This window comes from Labrus bergylta, chromosome 4, assembly GCF_963930695.1.
Source record: "Labrus bergylta chromosome 4, fLabBer1.1, whole genome shotgun sequence".
Classification (NCBI taxonomy): Eukaryota; Metazoa; Chordata; class Actinopteri; order Labriformes; family Labridae; genus Labrus; species Labrus bergylta.
Window position 1 is genome coordinate 12,777,921 of NC_089198.1, and position 22,992 is coordinate 12,800,912.

General features: G+C 40.6%; 1 protein-coding gene across 1 annotated transcript in view; it reads right to left on the reverse strand.

Annotated features, from left to right (window-relative positions):
* The window catches only part of rem2 (RAS (RAD and GEM)-like GTP binding 2), a 40,137-nt gene extending 20,490 nt beyond the window's left edge, over window positions 1-19,647 (reverse strand). Inside the window, exons 1-4 of the mRNA XM_065953750.1 lie at window positions 19,179-19,647; window positions 15,754-16,090; window positions 12,651-12,724; window positions 20-197 (exon numbers count right to left, since the gene is read on the reverse strand). Coding sequence (XP_065809822.1) covers window positions 20-197; window positions 12,651-12,724; window positions 15,754-16,090; window positions 19,179-19,190 — 601 coding nt within the window. The 5' untranslated portion in view covers window positions 19,191-19,647. The remainder of the gene's footprint in view (window positions 1-19; window positions 198-12,650; window positions 12,725-15,753; window positions 16,091-19,178) is intronic.
* Window positions 19,648-22,992: the final 3,345 nt, after the last annotated feature.

A 22,992-nucleotide genomic window follows, 5' to 3' on the forward strand; every position in this document is an offset into this window, starting at 1 on the left:
GACCCCCTTCTGCACCTACCCTCTGCGCTGATTTCTCGCGAGCGGACGAGGTCGCTCTTGTTGCCCACCAGGATGATTGGTGTTTGCGGCTGGGCCTCCCTGAGGAGGAGGCGGAGCTGGGCGGTGCGGTGGAAACTCCGCCTGTCAGTCACGGAGAAGACGAGGATACACACGTCGCACTGCAGAGTGGACAGGTCCTGGTGACACAAACACACACACGAGCACATGTGAAAAACAACACCTTGGAGGGGCGGATTAGTTGCTGTATAAAGACAGGAGAGATCAGATGACAGCTGGATTAGTGTTGAATGTCAGTAAGAGCTGATACGTTACAGAAGAGCCTTTTAAAAGCATTAAAAAAAATCAACAAATTTTGAGCCCAGATTCCACCTTGAGTCCCTTTTTTTTCTTGTTCTAGAGCAAAGCCATCCTAAAGACAGCACCACTACCAAGCAGGCACCACTCAAGTTTTTATCCACGTCCCATGAGAGGACATGGACGGGTCTTTGCACAGCTTGCCTGCATGCACGTCACGCTTCACTTTGAATCTCCTGACCCTTTTAGCAGTGACCAGCAACATCCCGTCGGGGCTTTCTGTCACAGACACTCAATTAGCTCGAGTGGTTCTCGCAGAAAACAGCAGCTTGACACTGCCATCTTTGTCCTTCTTCCCTGATTCTCTGTTGGCCACATTTACGTACAACTGAAGGTGGTGTGAGTATGAAATCATGTCGGGGCAAAGTTCTCCAGGCTGACATCTCACACAAAATATTCACATCAGTGCAATCATGACCAAATCCTTTGACCGTGTTATTTATCCAAGTCCACTGGAAGATGATATCATATTAATGCATGAGCTGCTGAGTTGTTGAGTGAAGTCCTATGCAAGGATTTTGCCATGTGGCTCAGGGTTTAGTGACTCTGAATTCTCTGAGGATGTGACCTGCAGAGTAAAACTATTTCAGTTTAATCCTGAAGCCTCTGGTTACGTGGATTAGGTCACACACTATAGTAGCTTTTATTTGATTCACTATAGCTTTGTCTAAATGGACAAGAAAAACCAAGCATTAACCACATGGTGTCTGGTGTTGTCCTTAAAACAATGTAAATACGTATTTCTAGAAGAACATTAGGTATGATGTGTAGAGTGTCGCTCATGACAAACGAACCCACCAAGATTTATCACTCAGCTTTACAGCTCCCTTCAGCTCCAGAGCATTTCGTCATCTCAGATTATTGTTTTATTTTTAAAGAATACCCAACTGCAGTTTGATTGCTATCATCAATCCTGTTTGTGCTTGGCAGTGTTATTCAGGGGGAAAAAAGGGGTTTTATATCACATGCCAAGAACTAAAGCTGCAGGATTTTGGACTAAAGTTTACATTGAGAAGTGTTTTTTTTTTTTTTTTTTGCTGAGATATGAAGAAAACAGAATTGAATACCAGATAAATGCAGTTTATGTGTTTATATGGATTAAAAAAGAAAAACTCTTTAACACACTGGGTCCAGCCCTCTCACACAGCGACAGGCGCTCACACACACAAGGAGAAGTAGAGACAAAAGATTGAGAGACCACGGGGCGCACTGGTGGCGCAATGGTTAGGGCACGCATCCCATGTATTGAGACTCTCGTCTCGAGCAGCAGGCCCGGGTTCGCTTCCATCTATGGCCCCCTTCTGCATGTCATTCCCCGCTCTCTCCCTGGTTTCCGACTCTATCCACTGGCCTCTCTCTGCATTAAAGGCAAGAAAAGCCCAAAATAAATCTTAAAAAAAAAAAGAAAGATTGAGAGACCAGATACCCCCACACACACTCTTTTTTTTTTAAATACACTTTGCAGGGGAGCTGGTGGCGCAGTGGTTACTGTGTGTGTTCCATATATGGAGGCTGTAGTCTTCAATGCGGGCGGCCCAAGTTCAAATCCAACCTGTGGCTCCTTTCCCACGTCATTCCCCACTCGCTCTCTCCCTGATTTTCTTCTCTATCCACTGTCCTATCTCTACAATAAAAGCCCAAAAATAAACATGTTAATACACTTTGCAGATAAACCCATTTATGTGACTTATAAGTCCACAATCACCTCTAACAATTTTCAAAGTTTAAGCTGCATCACCAGGCCCATGAAAGTAATATCTCCTTAAACATAAACTTGTTTTGCATTACCTATGTCTGCTGCAGGTTTGGACCATGGACTATATAAGACATGGACGTACACTCAGTGCCATCACCCATTGGTTTCTGAAGAGGCGTTTTGAAGCCCAATGATGGCGGACGCCATATTGTCAAATGCTGTAAACTCAGGCCCTAATTATACAAATGAATGAATAACTCTTAGGCTTAATCAAATAAAACCCAGACTTATAAAAAAATCAGCCTCATGTAGACTGTGTTCCACTAAAGAAATGAGCTGAACGACACCAAAGTCGTTTTTTTCGATCGACAGTGTAAACATTTTTATTTCTGCTGTAAAAATCTGCATTGTGATACTGGACCCTGACGGGGATTTTCTTGGCTTTTGCAGCAAGCCTCAAGGTGACACTGCGGGAAGTGCAGCTCTTCCACATTGGCTTCATTTTTCATCACGGGAGGTTGCCGCTTGGTGTGAACACTAAAAGTAAACCCTCTTTGAGACATCTTCCCTGTTAACAGTCAGAATGCATGGCCATATTTTTAACCAGCACCATGACAACATGCTCCTGACTGTAACACCTTGTCTCCTTAAAGGCCCTGACACACCAAGGAGATCGTCGGCCGTCAGTCCTAGTTGGACTGTCGTCGAGTGATCGTCGCCCTGTCAGAGTGTCCGGCTCCGTTGCTACCCGTCGGCCCCCAATCTAGCAATTAGTATGATTCAAGGCTGACCGCACATTTTTCCTCTCTTGTTCACATCAGACTTTTTCAGCTTATTTTAGGATTTATGATTTTATTCCTGGATCAGACACTGAAGTCTTAAAGTGTGTAACCTTCATCCGCCGTGATCATTTTAATATTCCTGTAGTGTTGGCATCTTCACTGTGCCTTTCTGTTTTAAAGAACGCTCCTCATCGGCCTGTGGTGATGAGGAGGTCAAAACAAGAGACATTTAAAGTTTAAAAAGAGCACAATCAATACAAACAATTTTTTCACACAGAGACAGAAACATGAGGCCAGACGAACAGTGTTTGGGTCTGTGTCGATACAACAGAGAAATTGTTTTATATCCAGCTGGGTCTCTTGTCAGGGAAGCACAGACTGTCTTCAAATAAAATCTGAGATATTACCACAGAGTCAACAGAGTATTTCTATTAGTGTAACAGTGTTGAGCACGGCGGCTTTTCACTTCACTTAACTGTAAACATGCCCACGGGGGAAATGGCAAAATGATATTTGAGGATTGGTTTAAGCTATGTTTTTCCTTGTGTTATTTTTAAAAACTGCAAATTTCTGATGATTTATAGGAAGCAAAAACAATCCGATTGTATTAGAACTGAAAACAGCACTCTGAAGCTGTAAACATTGGTGACTAAATCAATATGAAAACGTGTCATTCCCTCCAGATAACCCAATCTGCTGCCAGCTCTGGACCACATTTATTGTGTATTTTTTGTGAGTCTGTGTGTTTTTGTGGGTATACGCGGATGCCCTCGCCCTACATCCCCCAGCCCCCGGAGGTAACTTCCTGCCCTCCAGAGAGATTCAGACGCCTGAAAAATTCACACAGTCTTTCCCGCAGCCAAGTAGTATCGGATCAGACCCTGGAGCAGGAAATTCACGGGGAGCCCCTTGGCACTGCGTGTGTTTGATGGAGCGCAGGAACAGACAGCGAGCGGGGAAAGCTTTGGCATGGAAGCCGGCCTGGCCACCTGTCACTGTCTGATTCAGGGATGAGGAGGAAGAATGGAAACAACAAGACAGCGAGAGAGAGCGAGAGAGAGAGAGAGAGAGAGAGAGAGAGAGAGACTAATCCCTGTAAGCGAAGAAGTACAAACACAGAGAAGGTATCGATTGAGACGGTGATGGAGCGTTTCAGGAGAAAAACTGTGAGCAGGTAAGTATCCATCCATCAAACGGAGGCTGAGCATCTCAGGACAGAGCCAACTCTCTCCCCCTCTCTCTTTTTCTAGATTAAGCAGCTCCTCTCTGTCCTCAGAAAAGCAGGCCATCTGTCAATATCCCCTCTCCACCCCCAACCACACACACACACACTCATTCATTCACTTGGCCTAATACATGAACACAAAAGCCAAGCCCCACATAAACAATCATCCACAAAAATATTGTAATCATACTTAAACTTGCCCAGATCATGCTGTATTCAGGAACAATTGAAAATAACTTCATGAAAACAAAGTACTCATCTGGCTGACAGAGTCCATTCTCTCCAAATATGGACGCTATATTCAAAACAATGCAGCACAAAAAAGGCCCAAAGTATGTGGACACCAGACTTTGAATTCTGACCATATTGCATGTTTTTTTTTTTTTTTTCTAGGCTTTTTAGTTTTAGTTAGTTTTCCATCTGATGTAATCTCTTGGCCAATTACATCAGACGGATATAAGCAAGCCATAGATCTTTTGCTATCTGCAAATATGTCTTCCAATATGTGACGGTTTGATGTCTTTCTGCAGAACACCGATTGCAGGCTGATTTAAGAACAGCTCTGTGGTGTTAGTCCAGCAGAGCTCTCTCCAGGTGCATTGCATAAAAATACTCTCAACACTGTTTGCAGCACATCTAGCCAAGAAACACATCTGAGCTGAGGGCAGCAGCCTTCTTAGAACATTTGCATAGTTATTTCACTGAAATATTCATGTACTATAGTTTTTTTTTTATCCCAGCTATAACACTTGTTAAATAGGGCCACCATATTGGTAATGTGTGAAACACATGTCTGTCTCTATTTTATGACACAAGAGTTTTCTGTCTGTGTATTCTGCCTATAGCTCTTGTTGGTTGTTTGAATTTGACACGGATTAGAATTGAAATCCTGATGTGAAATAGTCCATGCACCAATCAGGAAGCAGCCTATTTGAATTGCATTGTATGACATTGTTGACATGTGATACCAGCTCTGATGAGTACATCTTATCCAACCATAACAACATGGACTTGATACAGCATATAAGGGTATGTTGAACTAGTAATCATTTATCGTATCACTCATTTTTCAGCATTTTATTGTCGAGTATTAAGTTCTATGAAAATCCTAAAGTTGGTCTCAGGGGATTAAAGGTCAGAGAATAAAGATAATTATGCACATTGTTTGGGGAGGGTCCTTTCTTGTTCAAACACTGAAACAGTTTTTTTGTGGAAGAACATTCCTGGTCTGCAGAACTCTGACCTCAAATCCAACACCTCTTTAGAAATGGGAACGTCTAGTGTGAAAGCCATCCAACATCAGTGCCACAAATAAAAAAAAAAGCCCTACAGTTACAGATTAGCAGGAAAGTCTTCCATGAGAATGTAATAACACTAGATGTCCTCCTGAATATGAAATAGCTTGTTAAACACACATTGCTGTATTGTACAGGTATCCACATACTTTCTTCCTATACTTACTTACTTCTTCTAAAAATGAATACAAAGTTTTATTTTCTTAAACCTTAGCTCATTACTAAACCCTGTGATCCAACTTTAATTAAGACTCTTAATTAATATTCAAATCAGAACATACAAAGCTGGCTTTATATTGAAAGTATGAATGAAGTATGGCCTTATTTTAGACGGGACATTGTTGCTTGCACATAATCCACAATTATCTCATGTTGTTGCCCATCATTTATGTTTTATAATGAAAAGGTACTGAACCTAAAGTTACCAAAGTACTGATTTATTTTTTGTGAGAAACATATAACATACAGTAAATAAACTCATGTTTTAAGGAAACATCAAATCAATTATTATCATAAAAGAATCAAAGTATTTTTCATCCATCATCCATCACCTCATCCAGGTCCAAACAGCATGATGAATTTTTTTTTAATAAAAGAAGGCTCATAGTTGAGTCAGAGAAGCTTATCAGTTCTACCAATAAAAAACAGACTTTCTAAAACTTCATTTTCCCACAAATTCCTGTTACTGCTGCAGATAAGAAAACTACATCCAATGAAACTTGATAGGAATCCTGGTTTGCAGCCCTGTCTTGATCAGTGCAGCATACAGACTTGTCTTCTTGTAAAGGAGATGTATTCTGTTTGATCCAGTGAGAGGATGAAGCTGAACTTCTCACAGCGATCAGTGGAGTTGTGGTTGAAAAACAGTCTTTAACAAAATGAATTTACACATAATTCTTAAGCCTTTTATTCATAAAGGAACAATATTCATCAAACACACATACTCTGACGAGCACTGAAAACACACGTACGCACACACCAGCCTGCTAGAGTCATCAGAAACCATTAACAGTGAGGGCAATGAATCACTTATCAGACGACATTTGCATAACATGCTGTGGCTCTGTGAGCACTCAAACTATTATCTCTTCCAGTCGTGTGTGTGTGTGTGTGTGTGCGTCCTGTAACATTGAACCTGAACTATTTCATTCTTTGCTCCAGACTCGTTTGATGCGCAGAACAAGATACATGAGTAAAGCAGCTTACTGCCTTTACATGGAAACAAAAGATCAGACAGTCCTCCACCTCTCTGCGCACAGACGCACAATGAGAGGGATAAAAACACACACTAGGGTCGTCACAATACCAACATTCAAATTTTGATTCAACACGTGTAAAAACCATAGACTGTAAATATTAAATGCTGTCTTAGCTTTCAGTCAACCTAACGACAGGCTGAGAGCTGGAGCTGAGGCGGGTTTTAAGCCTTTTGACAAACCATTACATCGCGCCCACCTGACAATCATGTCAGCTGCGTGCCTAACTATGGATAATAAGGATTATTCATAAAAATCAAACGGAGCGGTTTAAAAAATGATGAAAAAAACCGAATCAGATCCATGTTGTTTTTGTATAAGGCTGTAAACATGTTGAGTTACGCCGCTAATGTTAGCCACACTCGGCAAACTGATTTGGCCTTATTTGACCATAGACGCGGGAAATCAATAAATATTGTTCAACATTGACAGTTTGTGAGTGTTATTAACCTTTAGACAAGGCGACTAATTTGTGTTAAATTGACTTTGCAGATTGCCCAGGTACATTGTTAATATCGATGTCCATTTTGAAACCCCGGCTACAAAAACAGAATTCCTTAGAACCCAAAATTAATAATTAATTAATACAAATTTAAAAAAGCAAGTTAACTCCTGCAAACTGTCTAAATCATATCAACACATTGGCAAGGTATCAAACTGTTGCCAATGTATTTGTGAAATTTAGAAAGTGCTCGCTCTTTTACTTGTGGCAGCTTAAGGTTGAAAAATACGACTGAAGACATGGACCGTATTTTCCGCACTATAAGGCGCACCGGATTATAAGGTGCACCTTCAATGAATGGCCTATTTTAGAACTGTTTTCATATATAGGGCGCACCGGATTATAAGGCGCATAGAATAGAACGTGTTTACAACTGAACAAGGCTGGGAGATATTGTGAATATATAAATATAAATACGTATAAAACGTAACGTATAAAACTACAAAAACAAAAGTACATAAGACGATTTCCCCAAATAATAAATTATTTCTTTGACGTTTCTCTTAACTCTCAAAACATAGTTTTATACGTAGTGCATTCACAATAACTCAACGTTGTTCAAACGTTAATGTGCATATTCACAATATCTCCCAGCCTAGTTCAGTTGTAAACACGTAAAAGAAACACAGTCTGATACCGCTAATTCAAACGTTAGTGCATAACTCAACATTGTTCAGTTACGTATAACACGTAAAGCTCACTTTTTCAGTTCATTCCCCGTCCACGAATCCCTCGAATTCTTCTTCTTCAGTGTCCGAATTGAACAGTTGGGCGAGTACGGCATCCAACATGCCCGGCTCCCTCTCGTCATTATCCGAGTCAGTGTCGCTGAGCGCCGTGTACAACCAGTATGGATCAACCAATTAACCAATTGATCCATATATAAGGCGCTCCGGATTATAAGGCGCACTGTCATTTTTTGAGAAAATTAAAGGCTTTTAAGTGCGACTTATAGTGCGGAAAATACGGTAGTCGTTTAAAGATTTGGTACTTTTCGAGACTCTTGATAATTAAAATAGCAGAGATTGTGTTTTTTTCAAACATGGTGGTATCAAACATCTGATAACCTGCCACACACATTCTTTGGTTTGCTGTCTGTCTTTGTGACTGCCTCTAGGAGCAGAATCAAAGAGCAGACATGTCGATGAAGGAGCAAGGGCGATGAATGAAGGAACAAGAGAAAAGAAAAAAAAAACGAAAGGAGAGGAGAGCGGAGCTGAAGAAAGAATAGGAGAAGCATCGTCTGGAAGCTGTAGTTCAGAATCTGATAATTGGATGATGAAGCTTAGTGTGAGTGCTGAGTTAGTGGGTTTGCTCTTTTTCTCTCACTTACATCTCACTGTGCTGCACTGTGAGACAATGAGCGCTGCCCTACAGAAAAGTATTACAGAGACCATCTGGCTAAGCAGGACACACACACACACACACACACACACACACACACACACACACACAGATAAACGTAAATACGTCAGCAATGCAAAAGTAGAGCAATAGTGATCATGAATGACCACATCATAACTCCTCGCAGCTGACATTATTGCACTGTTATATTAAAACATTCAGACTATTGCATGCCCTGGACAGCAGCCACCTCACAGAGAGGGAGGCGTATGGTGTGTCCCTCCACGACCCAGATTCCACCTTTAACAATATGTCGGCATGTGGTCTCTGCCCTGCTCCATTAGAAAATCCCTGAATCCCTGCAGGTTTTAGGCATGCTGTTCTGTGGACGGATGGGAATATCCCTCCAAGAAATAATTAGTGAAAAGAAAAGCAAAGGTGTGCATCTCTCCTTTAAGAGAAGATCTGATTCAAACCTTGGTACATAGGCTGTGATGCAATATATGAATTAAAGCCAATTTAACTTTCATTATTTCTCTATTTCTGGTCACAGATTAGGCCGTCAAAATGTCCAATCCTTGGATATTTTTTGATACCACGTGTTTTACAATGACACAGTCTCCGTTTGTGAGTACATCAAAGAGTACAAAACCTTCAAAAAACGTTTGTGTACTCCATTATTGCCAATGTATTTTCATACTTTAAACAGTGTGCAGGAGAAATCACTTAGTATCGGCTTTTGAGGTGATCAGCCAGTGGGGGAAAAAGTAGCCAGCCCCTCCCCCCTCGAGAAAAATGTTGTCCATAAAAGCCCACATTTGGTGTCTTCTGCCACATATCAAAGCCACAGTCCCATTCTATACACTAATATTTAATATACTTTTTACTTTTTGTGAGTTCGCTGACCCGATTCTTAACAGTTAGGGAATCATTGCAAAGGAGAATTAGGCCCTTCTGTCAAATAAGGGTGGGCTTGTAAAATGTTTTGCTGTAGGAAGTCCAGCAGTTCCTCAACAGTGCAGGATTCATTGAAACATAGTGAGGCATATGTAAGAGGAGGAGGGGGGGGGGGGGGGGTTGGGGTGTCCTCCCTCAGGAAATATTAAGCAACCAACAATTCATTCTGGTGAAGATTAATGCGACACTCGGTGGGGGAAAGGTAAATAGTTTAAATGAAAACAGCACGTTATTGCATAATTGTTCAAAACAAATATTACTTCCTGCATGAAGCTCAAGTCGTTGTTGCAAGCTTTAATCACACAGAAACACTGAGTAGTTTAATACAAAACACACAACTCATGAGAGAATTCTGTTTCCTGATCTAACACCTGTATTAAATGAAGACTTTCAGAGTTTAAACCCCAAGTGACAAACCTTACATTAAAAGCCAAACATGAAATGTATGAGAACAAAGAGATAAATTCAATGGTTATAGTGCACAGAAACATTTTTAATTTAAATGTATTCTAAGTTGATACACTGTGATATAAATTAATTTTAATACACCAGCACCCATATAGAGCTCCTACTCATTACAATGTTCATTCAAAACAATGAGCAGGATGTTGTATAAATGTAGCTTTTTAACAAGGCTTGATTTTGGCTCACACAGAGTTCCCTTTCCAAAAATGATTTGAGAAGTGGCTTCCAGCTGAGATGAAAACAAACAAACTGTTAAGGTGTAATAGCTTCTGCGGATCAGAGCCAGAGATGAGAAACTGTGAATAGTCCAGAGTGACTCTCTTAAGGATGCAAAACAGGAAAGAGAGAAACGTCCAGGGAAGGAACTCCCTGCAGACAACACCAAAAATCTGTCTCAGATCTGAGAAACCTGTGGTGATACCACATTTTCCTTTCCTCCTAATTGAGCTAAAGAATGTGGTCAAGCTGTGATTATCGTCTTCATAATGACATCCTGTATTTTCTTTTTTAATTTGCTTTCACATGATAAACGATCCTGTCCTGCAGGACTTACTGATTGAGAATGAATACACATTGGCCCACATTTTTCCAGGCCTGAGGCTGCACCTTTTGGTTGTCTTTGATAAATATTTGAATTTAGAGCCATCAAATAATAATACAGGCCCTGTGTGTTAGAGGATCAGGGTGAAAGGGCCCTCTGGTCCTCAGTGACCTTAATCTTACTTTCTTCACTAGGTACAGAGCTGATTTGGCTGTTTGAGAGATACATTACACAACCAAAGTCAGTCTACAGGCGAAGGACAGAACAGGCATGCCGGGTCAAGGCCAAGTGTGCCAGTGTTTCTATTTTAAGGCACACTGATGACTTATTTAAACCGTCCAGCCCTCGTGACATCAACAACACACACAACGTCCCAGCGTCTGGCTGAGCAGACTCTGTGCTTGTGCTGATGCAGCATGCACAAACACACACACACACCCACACTCTCACACACACACACACACACACACACACACACACACGTCTGGCTGCCCAGTATGTATATAAATACACATGTACATGTTTCTGCACTTACAGCGAGCTTTGAAATGCTGTTTGTTTTGCATCGCTCTCTGCACGTCCCTTTGGAAAATGACAGCTTCAGCCAAACCTACATGTGTCAATCAGCTGTGAGTCAAGCCAAGAAAGCACTTGAAGGAACAATCGCTGAATGTGACTGTAACAGTTTTTCATCTTTTTTGGCAGTTTGTGTTGCAGGGGGGGGGGGGGGGGGATGACGAGGCGCAGAGCGAGCCGGCCAGAGAACGCACGAATCCCGACAGCCAACAGCGTCGGATGCTGACTGTTCCTGCATGATCTTATGCGTGACTGAGTGATTAACTCGGCCTTGTATGTGGGCATGTGAGAGTGTATGTGCCTTTTATGTTGCTATGGTAACTTTGGGAGTAGGTTGGGGTGCCCCATGGAGAACACTTTCAGCTTGCAACGAGGCCAAAAGTGTCATAAGAGACCGACGCGTATTGCTGTGCCGGTTCAAGTCCACAACACACTGGACAACAGCTGGACAACATCTGTGTGCTCATCTGACTGTGTGTGTGGAAGCCTGTATCTGTTTGTGTCTTCTATCTATGAGCATTAGAGCAAAAAACATGAGCATAATTTGGCGGATAATTCGGGACGCTGTCCAGTCCTCTCTGCCTCCCCCCCCACTGCTGACGGCCCTGGAGTCATTCCAAGCTTCCCGCTAGCCTGCGTCTGTTGCTGCAGCCTTAATGCCCTGCCTAGTATTAACACGCACAGAATAACAAATGTAATTAACTCGCAGCCAGATTTTAAACATAACAGAAAAGGGCCAGTGGTGAGAGCCGAGCAAGCAGTAAGGGAAGATAATGGACATAGAGATTTGCAGTTGAAGACAGCTGCAGGAAGGACTGTTGGGGCTAAGAAAGGGAGGAGAGAGCAAACAGGAAATAGATGAAAAGGTGAAGATATAAGCCGGCTCTCAGTGGAGTTCCCCAGAGCTAAATGTAGCTGCGTGTGAATAATTTAACCTTACGGGAGAGCCCCAGAGGGCCAAGTGAACATCTGGAATAAGATGCATCAGGGATGATCCGTCCCTCGCACTAATTAGAGTGCTCTCCTGCTCCATCACATTATAATTATCGGGCATTAATGACTGCATGCTTTTTGATTTTTGCTCAGTGTCATGTGGACTTTTTGGACAAGCTGTTATTTCTCTCTGCCGCTGCTGTTAAAAAAAGAGAGAGAAACTTTTCTGCATCATGGGGTCATTTTAACCTGTTGATAGTGTTCATCCAAAAAAGTTCACGATGAATAGCCACGGCAATTTAAGCCCTCGCCAAACTTTCCATGCCGATTTCTGTTGAATCAAGGTTAACAAGAGACTGATTTCCACTTTTCTGGATGACAGAACTCCAAAAAGCTCAAGCGCTATGAGTGCAGCTGCTCCTGAAGCATGCCCTGTTCAATGTAACACACATACACACAGACACACACTTGAACACACCAAAAGGAAAAAAAGTATGAACACGCTCTTTACACTCGAATGCACACAAATAATTTGCCCATCACAGAAATTGAACAAATGGCTTTTCCCATTCGCTCTGTGCAGGCAAAGAATGTCAAAAACCAGAAGAAGTTAAGCACAGACAGACTAGAGAGTTGGTCTGATCCTCACTAAATAAACAAGTCGGAGTGAGTGAAAAGGAAAAGCTGACAAGGCGTTACTCACCTGTTTCCAGTTGTCGTAAATTATGACTTTGCTGTCCTCCTCGTCCACTGTCACGTTGCACTCGTAGCCTTCACCTGCCGGCAGAGACACACGTCACACACGTCAGCACACTCAGAGTGATGAAAAACAACCAGCTCACACTGTCTGACACTTCCATTCAAACCTGGGTGCAACATGAAAATATGGAAGTTTGCAGCACTGAGTCTAAGAAAATTGCAGTATTGACTAAATGTCAGTGGTTTAACTGCTGCCTAACAAAGTTGACAAGCATATCTAGTTTTTACAATTGATCTTGACCTACTCTGGAGACCTTCAATCAGTTTCCTTAAGGAGTTTAAATTGGGTCGTGTGGCCACCTGTCGAGTTTTGAAAGTTGCTGCAACCAATTTTAGACATATGATCCTTATTTCTATCAGGACACACTGTGTCCTTCTAACTTGAAGGATATAACTGAGCAGTATTCTTTCAAACATCAAGCTCAAAGCTGGTTTCCTATCAGTACTGCAGATGTAAGCCTTGAAAGAAATGAGCACAGATATTTTCATCATTCAAAAAGACTCAGTAATTTCCTAAAACAGATGGGCAGTTCGGTTTCCAGCAAAAGATTCTCATTCTGGGGTAAAAACTGGATTTGTTTTGGACTATTTCTAGCAGATTAATGTTATGCATTTGCTGAAATTTCAAGTTTTTATGGCCACAGGACCAGGGTCTGGTCAAGCACTTTTAGGACCGGCGTGGTGCAACTGGGGCACTGACTTATGCAGGGGTGGCCTGAAGTTTGTGAGCACACACATGAATGAAGAGCATTTCTTTACGCTTTCTTTTTCACTAATTACATCAACTTTTATGTAATACAAGGTAATGGCAACATAAACATCTTCTAAGCTTTATTAGGGGCATAGGGTAGCTGTGGCTCAGTTGGTAGAGTCATTGCCTCTCAACCAGAAGGTCAAGAGTTCAATCCCTAGCTGAACAAGTCTGATGTGTCCTTGGGCAAGACACTTAACCCTGAATTGCTCCCGCTGTGGTGTAAAAGCACTGTGAGTCATCAGAAGACTAGAAAAGCACTATATAAGCTCAAGTCCATTTCCCATTTACCAATTCTTTAAGGACTCAAAACAATATGTAAAGGGTTAGGGTCATCTGCTCACTGAAAACTATGAGCTGCCTTGTTGCAACACAGACTGAGTGATGGATTTCAACATAAGTCCCACCTCTGGTAAGGCAAATAACCAATAATAGTCAAGTATTTTGCAATGGCACTTGGCACCCTCTGGTCACGCCCCTGCACAGGATGTTACATCTCAGTTTGACTTAGAGTCAGGTCCCACGATCATTGTAATAAAGGAAACTATCTACCTGTGCAACAGTGTGCGATTGAGTTTCTTACAGTTTTTCAGGCAACTGAGAAGCTCTATGACACATAGGAATAATTATGGCTTTTCATGACATTTGTCAACCATCGTAAAAAATAAGTTTGTAATGACAGAAAGCTTTTGAAAAATGAATCAGGAATCTACACTTACGTGATAAGGTATACTGTATAAAGGGTGAAACCTAAAAATGTTGTGAACTAATTAATTGTACTGTGAGCTGAATGCACCAATACAGCCCGAGAAAATCACGCCCTAGAGAGGCCGCTTTTAAATGAAACCAAATGCCTTGAAAAATAGTTGAAAAATCAACCCTGATGAATAATATCTATATTAAGGTACGCGCAAATCTCCTGGTGTTAATCATCACTGTCATTGACTGACAATTACTTGGTGAGGACACGTATTGATTAGTCAGGTGTTACACGGCTCACAGAGCAAAGGTGGTGCTGCAGCATCTGTTCAAAACTATCATCAAAGTGTCAATTAAATAGGTGTTGATTAGTGTTTTTTGACACTTTGCAAATTTGATGTGTAGCGCGTGGAATAATTTAGCACGTTGATCAAATCCAAGATGAGGACGAGAGCACAATCTTGGAAATGTGTAGGCCTACTAGCTTCTTGGATGAGAGGGCTTCTTTTGTACATCTATGATGCATGAATCTGAGTGTAGTACATGAGCAGTGATGAATACTGTATGGTGTGAGTCAGGGGCACGTCAGCTTTGAGCATGAGGGGGGAGTAGTCAAATCTCTCAGTGACACTGACTTATTGATTTGGTGGGTATAGGTTGAGGTCCAGAACTGATTACCCTTTGTGCTGCAATGAGATTTTTGACAGCAAAACCTATACTGGGAAAATATGATTAAAGTTGTTTTTCACAGCTTTAAAACGGAACAAGCTAAATTGGAGAACAAGCTGTCCGTTGATTAAGTATTCACCTACTTTGGATTTTTCCACATTTTCCGTTCTCACTACCTGAAACTGGATTTACTTATTTTAGCTTTTTTTTCCTGAGTGAATAATTGATAAATAAGCCATATAGAGGCAGGCAGAAATCTAATGGATGCGCAAGAAATAACCTGAAGGCAATTTGTTGCACTCCATCAAAGTAAGGCGTTCCACAGCAGAGCATTTAAAGCTTTTCATACCTTTATTCATTTAAAATTTGCACACCAAGTTATTTTCCAAGACAACTTAAAATATGCTGGACCCTAAGAAAGATGGGTTAATATTCAGCAAGGCACTGTTTGGTTATTCCCTTTTTTTGACCAGAGATGATAAGAACAAAACCACTCTCACATCTGTTAGCTAAATATGGGGCTACAGCTAGCGGCTGGTTAGCATTGCCCAGCGTTAGGACATTTTAGTAGCTAACATTTTGAAGTTTTAAGCCTTTTTTTTTTTTTACATATTTGACAAAGTAGATGTAAAATATATATATATAGATTTTTTTGTTTAGAGGGACTGTTTGGCAGATTGTGTTGGCCAGAGCTTGGCTAGGTGTTAGCTTTCCAAATACGCTAACTGGCTAGCTCAGGTCACTAATTTAGCATAGGCTACATGCATAAGAGTAGTGTCAATTAGTTCATCTAACTTTTATTAAGTATTTTAATGAAGCTTTCAGAAAAATGAAACCTTATGTTCTGATTTAAAAGGATTCACATGTGTGAATGTTAGGTGGACATTAACAAGGAAATCACACTCCGCTTCCCCTTCCAGGTCTTTACCGCATGCTTGTGTCTCAGAGTCTATAGAGAGTGATCTGTCAGACTGCCCGGCCAGCGATAAGGCGAGCGACGACTTCCCCACGCCGGTCTGTCCCAGTAACACTATCCTCAAAGCCCCACCATGGCTGTGGTAAGACGACTGGGCAGCTGCTAATTGGCTGAAGGACTCGTCCCGAGGGACCCCTGTGTCACTGATCGGCAACATGGCAGGTTCATCCAAACCCGGGATCCAATCGCAGTCGTCGGACACTGCCTCTTCCCTCCGTAGCTGGTGTTTGACAGGAAGGGGTGTGCTGCCACGCCGTAGGGGGGGCGCCGTCGTGAGAAACATACTATACTGGAAAGTAACAAACAAGTTTAAGTGTAAAATGAGCCAATAAACACATTAAGATTTTTTTTTCCTTTAAAGCAGGCAATTGTAGAATCCAAAGAGACTACAGATCTACCTGTAACACTGTCTATTCTGTGTTTTCACTAAGGAATGGGGGAGGGGTGTTTCCACTGTGTGTGCAAAGAGGAGGGAGGTGATGTCAGGAGAAGGTGACACAGATATGTGGTAGTGTGATAAAGATGCGGATGAAGACCCACGGCATGTCAAAAGGAAACTTAAGGGAGAAGCAGTGAGGCATGGCATGTGTGTGCTGCAGAGGGGTGTATAATAAGGACATAAATGTGGTCAGGTGAAGCTAAACTGTAAGCTAGAGTTTGTTCACAGAGCATGAATTCACATGAAAATAGGTCATAAAAATATGAATTCTTGATCTCTATCCTTAGAGATTTAAATAGGAGAACACAGTCAGCAGTTTTCTCCAGAACAATAGTTACAAGAAGTGTGTATGTGTGAGTAAGTGTGTGTGTGTGTGTTCCATTTGCATAATGTGTGGGCACGCAGCCCGAGCAGGTCAGCCATAGATGGCCCTCATCAATATTAATGCTGCAATTAATCCAGCTCCAGCCGCACCCTTGGGTGTCTATGGCCTCGCCTCTGCATGTGGCAAAGCTAAGTAGAGTACTGATGCTTAATTAAATGGGAGGGAGACAAAAACATAAACACATTAGGATATAATGTAGTCCAATTTAGCATCCTCAGAGAAGAGAGTCTCATAGATAACAAAGAGCTGAATCAGCAGCTCTATGGCACAGTGTCAGCAAACGATGGAGATTTTAAACTTCACAATGTCAGGGTTTATCTCAGGGCAGTTGTACTATATTGGGTTGTATTGTTGCTTTATATAGGTGCAGCTAATGAGGGTGTAACTTAGACTCCTGGAGCAGCGATACATCAGTTTGACTTATTCTTATAACATCCTTAAAAAACATCATAATTATCTTAGACTTGTGTAAGTATTAGATGTTGTACATACTTCAAAGGCAGTGACATATGGGTATATGGCACAGGTGTATATTTACAGAACAGTACACTAGAGTATCATAGAGTGTACTTTTGTTTGCCAATTGGTAAAGGGTATTGTAGTGTATTGTTTTCCAATACAGTATTGTGCAGTTTATTAATGTACTGTGTAGTGAAGTCTAGTACAGCATATTTTAGTACTGAGAACAACTGTGATAAGTTGTAATAGTGATACGTATTGCATAGTGTAACGTTGTTTATCTACCATAACCCTAACCCTATAATATAGCAAATGCTTATATTTTAAGATGCAATAAATTTTGATACATCATTATGGACTGTTGTGTATTATTTCTTATAAAGTATAGACTGGTATAGTACGAATATTCATTTATTTAATTATCTTATAGTGTATAGTTGTACAGTATGGCTATACAAGTATATGATATGGCGTGGTGTGGTGTGGTACAGTACGGTACGGTACGGTACGGTATGGTGTAGTATAGTATGTTGTGTTATAGTTTATGTTATTATGGCAACGCATGGTATGGCAGAGTAATAATAATAATAATAATAATACTTTTATTTATATAGCGCTTTGTTGTATAGTATAGTGTAGAGTATTGTGGTGTAGACTAGATAATTGTAGTGTAATATAGTACTGAGTCTTATGCAGAAGTTCAAAATACTGCAGTTTCTTCAGCGTCCACCTGAGGTTGGCTCCAAAAGCCCTGACAGTCCCATACACACCCATACTTAATTGACAGCAGAATAAATAACATGTTTTTACAGCCTAGTACAAAAACAATTCTGGGTAACGTCTCTCAGACAATATATCCATGTTTTTCTTACAGTCTATGGTCAAATTACTTCAAGTCATATATTATTGTAATATAGTTTAGTACATTTTAGTATATCATTTTAAAGTATAGCATGGCATAGTATAGTATAGCATTGTTTATTTTAGTATAGCATGGTAATGTTGAGTGTGTCAGTAGAATGACACTGTATGGCACGGAAAAGTGCAGTGTGGTGTATAACCTATTATAATTTAGTGAAGCATGGTACAGTGTAGTGAAGTATAACATATTATAGTAGCCTATAGTAGCCTTGAACATATTTTATTTGTAGCATGTTTGGTAAAGTACACTATAGAATCATGTGGTGACTTCATAGTATAGGGCACCCTTGTGTTATTTTTTGCACATGCAGTTGAGGTGTGGCTGCTTGTGACACAGATAAAGCTGCATTCACCCCTTACACACACTGCCAAACATCATTCACACAGGCTCACTGAGGTAGCTCAATTAGGTTAATTGAACATACTAATCAATTAAGCATGGCCTTTATAGTTAGCAGCACTCTGGGGAGCTGTACATGCAGAGACAGGAAACTGTGACCGCGGGCTGAGCCGGCGTGTCAGGGGTTAATCTGCTTCTCTAGCCAGGCTGTCGACAAAAAAACTAGGGCAAACAACAGTGCACAATACAAAATTAATACTACAGGCAGTGTTTTTATTCCCCTCTTGTTACAGCCCGATTACACTGACTGCCGCTCCACGTTCATGTGTCTTAAGCACTTTTTTCTCCCAAAACATGTTTACAGTTGAACTCATTATGGTTCATTATAGAGGATCTGTGAAGTAGTCCTTGAGGGCTGAGAGGGTCCACCTATAGAGAGAGACAGATCGATGGATCGACCACCTTTAATAACTGTAACCCTGGTCAACACATCACAGACAGATTCATTGACTCAGCTTACAATAATCTTATTAGAGGTTACTATGAAATCACTGTTGAGCACAGACAAGCTGTCAGTTAATAAATCATGTTTTGGGAAAAGATGAGAAACGCTCCAGATTCTGACCTAAATATCCCCACAAAGAGAGTGTGGCGGACAAAATCCAAAGTACGCTGCATAAAAACACAGATTAGATCTCGTGTAGTCTGGGTTACCTGACGCGCGCTTGTGTGTGTGTGTGTGTGTGTGTGTGTGTGTGTGTGTGCGTGTGTGTATCTAATTGTGCAGAGCGCACGCTGGCTTTAATGGAGGTGTACAATAAAAGTCGCCTTACCTGGTCAGCCATGGTTATCAATAAGTCTTCTTTATGGATCAAGTGTTGTTGTAGTTGCAGCTGCCTCCACCGCCCGGTTCAAGTCATGTGTGCCGGCATCACACTCATAACGGCGGTAACGGACGGCGCACAAAAGAGACGCACCACATTTCATCTAACATGATGTTTATCGCAAAGAACAGGCGCGTAAAACCCTCCTCTGGTGACAGAAAAGGAGAGGTAGGGCGCATGGAAAATTGGCAAAGGTGGTGGTGGTGGTGGTGGTGGTAGTAGTAGATGGAGGGTAGATAAAGAGGCTACACCTGTGTCTCCGTTTGCAAGAGGAGGCGAGCTCTTAAAGGAGGAAGAATGAGGAAAGCCATCAGCACAACAACACATCCCCTCCTTTCCTTTTAGTGTCCCAGTGGCCAGCAGCGTCTGCGCTTCCCTCCCCACCTCCAGTTGGTACCTTCACTTCTCTCTCTCTCTCTCTCTCTCTCTCTTTCTCTCTCTCTATCTCTCTCTCTCTCTCTCTCTATCTCTCTCTCTCTATCTCTCTCTCTCTATGTCTCTCTCTGAGTGTAAATTGGGGGCGCGTCCTTGAGTCACTGTGTAGTGATATATGGGTTGTGTTGGAGGTGGAGGAAGGGATTTTGAAGGTGGAGGAGAGACCGTCGTCTCCTTCCTATTGAGTAAATATCAGCTCAGATGTGCAGTTTTCCTTCAGATGTGTTCCTTTGTCAAACAGCTCTGTGGGCTTTTCCCGGTGAGATCTTTTTTTAAGACAATCAGGTTATGAAGCTGTGAAGTGACGTCACCGCCAGAGGGAGCCAGAGAAATGCCTCTTGGATAGTGCCACAAATGCTCTCAGTGGATGTGTGTTAATATGAATGAGGGTGAGAGTGGGATTTTTATTTTACTAAGACTGCTTACAAACAAAAATTTAATGATACAAAATAGCTGGTCAATTGTTTTATTACTTTTCTCCAGGATTCAAATTGGCATTTCATATATTTCCTCAGAGTTCAGTTTACTTTATCTAGCCAATGTATTTTTTGTAATGTTGTTACTGAGCTTTCAGAGAACTGTTTGGGTTTAACCTGCTTAGGAATAGCTCCTTAGTGTTGTAAACCATAATTTAACAAACATTAATAAACATTAAAGAATAATCGGTCACACTTTATAATAACCATCACCTATAAAGGGTAATTAGATAGTTAATTAACCATGAGTTAATAGTTATTTACTGTTAACAAACACTGAAATGATAGTTAATAATGTTTGCTAATGATTTGTAATGCTATAATTTATGTTATGTTAACAGTTTATTGATGCACACATTATAACATTTTATACACTTTATGAAGCATTTGTTAATGATGACCAAATTATTTATAAACCTTTAAGAGATGGTTTATAAACATCTATAAACATTACAGAGATACATGGACCAAATATTTGTTCATGGTTTGTAAATATTTTATAAAGCGTCTATTAACATTATTTGGATGGTTATTATAAAGTTGGAACTGAAGATTATAATGCCTTACTGATACTTTGTAAAGCATCTATAAATATTTTTTAGATAGATAATTAATATTTTATCAATGATTAATAATTGGTTTGTTAACCATCTAAAAGCATTATCCACGGCATGTTTGTGCGCCCCGTTAAATGTTACATAGATGACTGATAGAAGATAATTTTTTTGCACACCAATAACAGTATTGAAAACACTATATTTTACAAACCTTTAAGTTAATGTTGACTAGAAGGAGACAATCGGAAAAAACTCAGGGGGAATCGCACCGAGGACCTGCTAAGAGATCACCTTATTGTGATAGAGTGGAACGAATGGCTGGGTCAAAAACAATATAATGTTTCTTTAGGACGCCTGCTTGATGATATAGCCCACCTTTAAGTATGACACTTTAATTTTAAAAACATATTACAAACAACTATTTTAAAAATAACATATGTAGTGGAGGTGTAACTCAAGATATAAAGTTATTGAAAGATGGTTAGAATTCCTTTTATGCCTAAAGAAGATGATTGAAACATAACAAATACAATCATATCTAGCTGTCTGATCAAGTCACTACTAAGGGTTACATTTTTGTTGTTGTCTTTGAGTGATTTGATGAGTTTGTAAGTGAGCCAATCGGTGAACTCTATAAGCTAGCCTTCGCCCAAGCTACTCCTTCTTACTCCCGCGTTCGTTCGCTCTTTTGCCGCTGTAACATGAGCATGAGAGATGCATTTACCCACTTGGTGAGAGGATAAGTAATATTTAATGAAATCGAACTAATTCTAAATTGATATTGCCCATACTGAGGAGCGCTGTGCCTGAATCCACCGTCATCGTGGCGCTAAGGCAGTGAACTCCACTTCAGTGGTGAGTTGTTTATGTAGCCTGTTTGGCGAGCGTCGAAGTCGTTAGAATTTACGCTAATTATCACTAATGGGTATGGCCATGTTAAAGTGCTAACTGTTTAAAGATAATGTGAGATTGTGGTATTAAAATGCTAATATGGCCACAATAAAGCTAGCGTGATACAGTCTATTGCCTGTGGAAAAGCTAATGAGTTTGTCTACTGGTTATAAAAGGGAAATGTTACTTTTCCATACTGTTACTGACTATGGGTTTTTGTTAAATGAATGATGACATTTCTGTTAAATTTAATTGTGTTTTATGTGTTTATAGGGATTAAAGGGGCCTATTTTTAGTTCATTCTCTCCACTGTTACCAGTGCAGGGAGGGATATTTAAGCACGTAAACGTCTTAATGCCTCAGAGTTACATTACTATAGACTTACTTACTTATACAGTAAGTCCTGTGAGGAAATAATTCATGTTGATGAATGTTAACTTGCACTATGCAATCTATGCCATTTTATTTATGATATTTACTAATGTAACTCAGTTTCTGTGAAACTTGGATTAGACTTTATTTTTATTAAAGTTTGTCTAATAACGTATTTACAGTTTTGATATCTGAGAAGAAATGTTGAACAACTAAACTGATATTTTGATTTTCCTTATGGGTTTACTGAAATATTAAGCTCTTTTTTTTCATAGTAGCCTGTAGCAATTGATTTGATTACAGAAAGATAATTGAGAGAAATTATCTGGCCTCATTTCGAGGTCAGGTTGTGGTGACAGCTGGAAATCATCGGACAGCCCAAGGTCCATTCCACAGAGGAATACGGATTCAGATTGTCCTCAGATCTAGATACTCACAGATTCCAGTGTTTCCAGATTGCACAGATTCCCAGTCCTGTTGGCTGGGTGGTGAGCCGGATCGTGACTGTCATTTTGACTTTAGAAGGATTTTCCCTTCCTTGCTCATCATGTGGTATGACAAACACTGACACAAATTCATAAGGGCCCCAACGGTTGAAAACCAAACTCAAGGGACAAAAAGGGTTTTCCTTTCGTTCGCACATCATTATTTTAGTTTGTTATTTTTCACATCTGTCATACCTGTTTATCTATGTATGTATGAACCATATTTTGTGTATTTAATATACAGGTTCAAATTTTCATTCTGGTGTGAAAATTCTTATTTTGATATTGGTCCACATTCACGTTGATGACAACATATAAGATCAAATTCTAATACTTTAGCCCATTTCTAAACTGTATGAAGGGCTACAGAAGCAATAGAAACAAATCAAAAAGAGCCGCAAGTGACAATTATAGGGGTTGAATCATTGAAAAATTGAAGTAGCATCAGCAACCATGTATCATTGTTGACCAGCAGAGACGTCTGAATGGATATGGAGGCCACTGCTGCTTCACTCAACACTGACGACACAAACCTGGTTGGACTGGA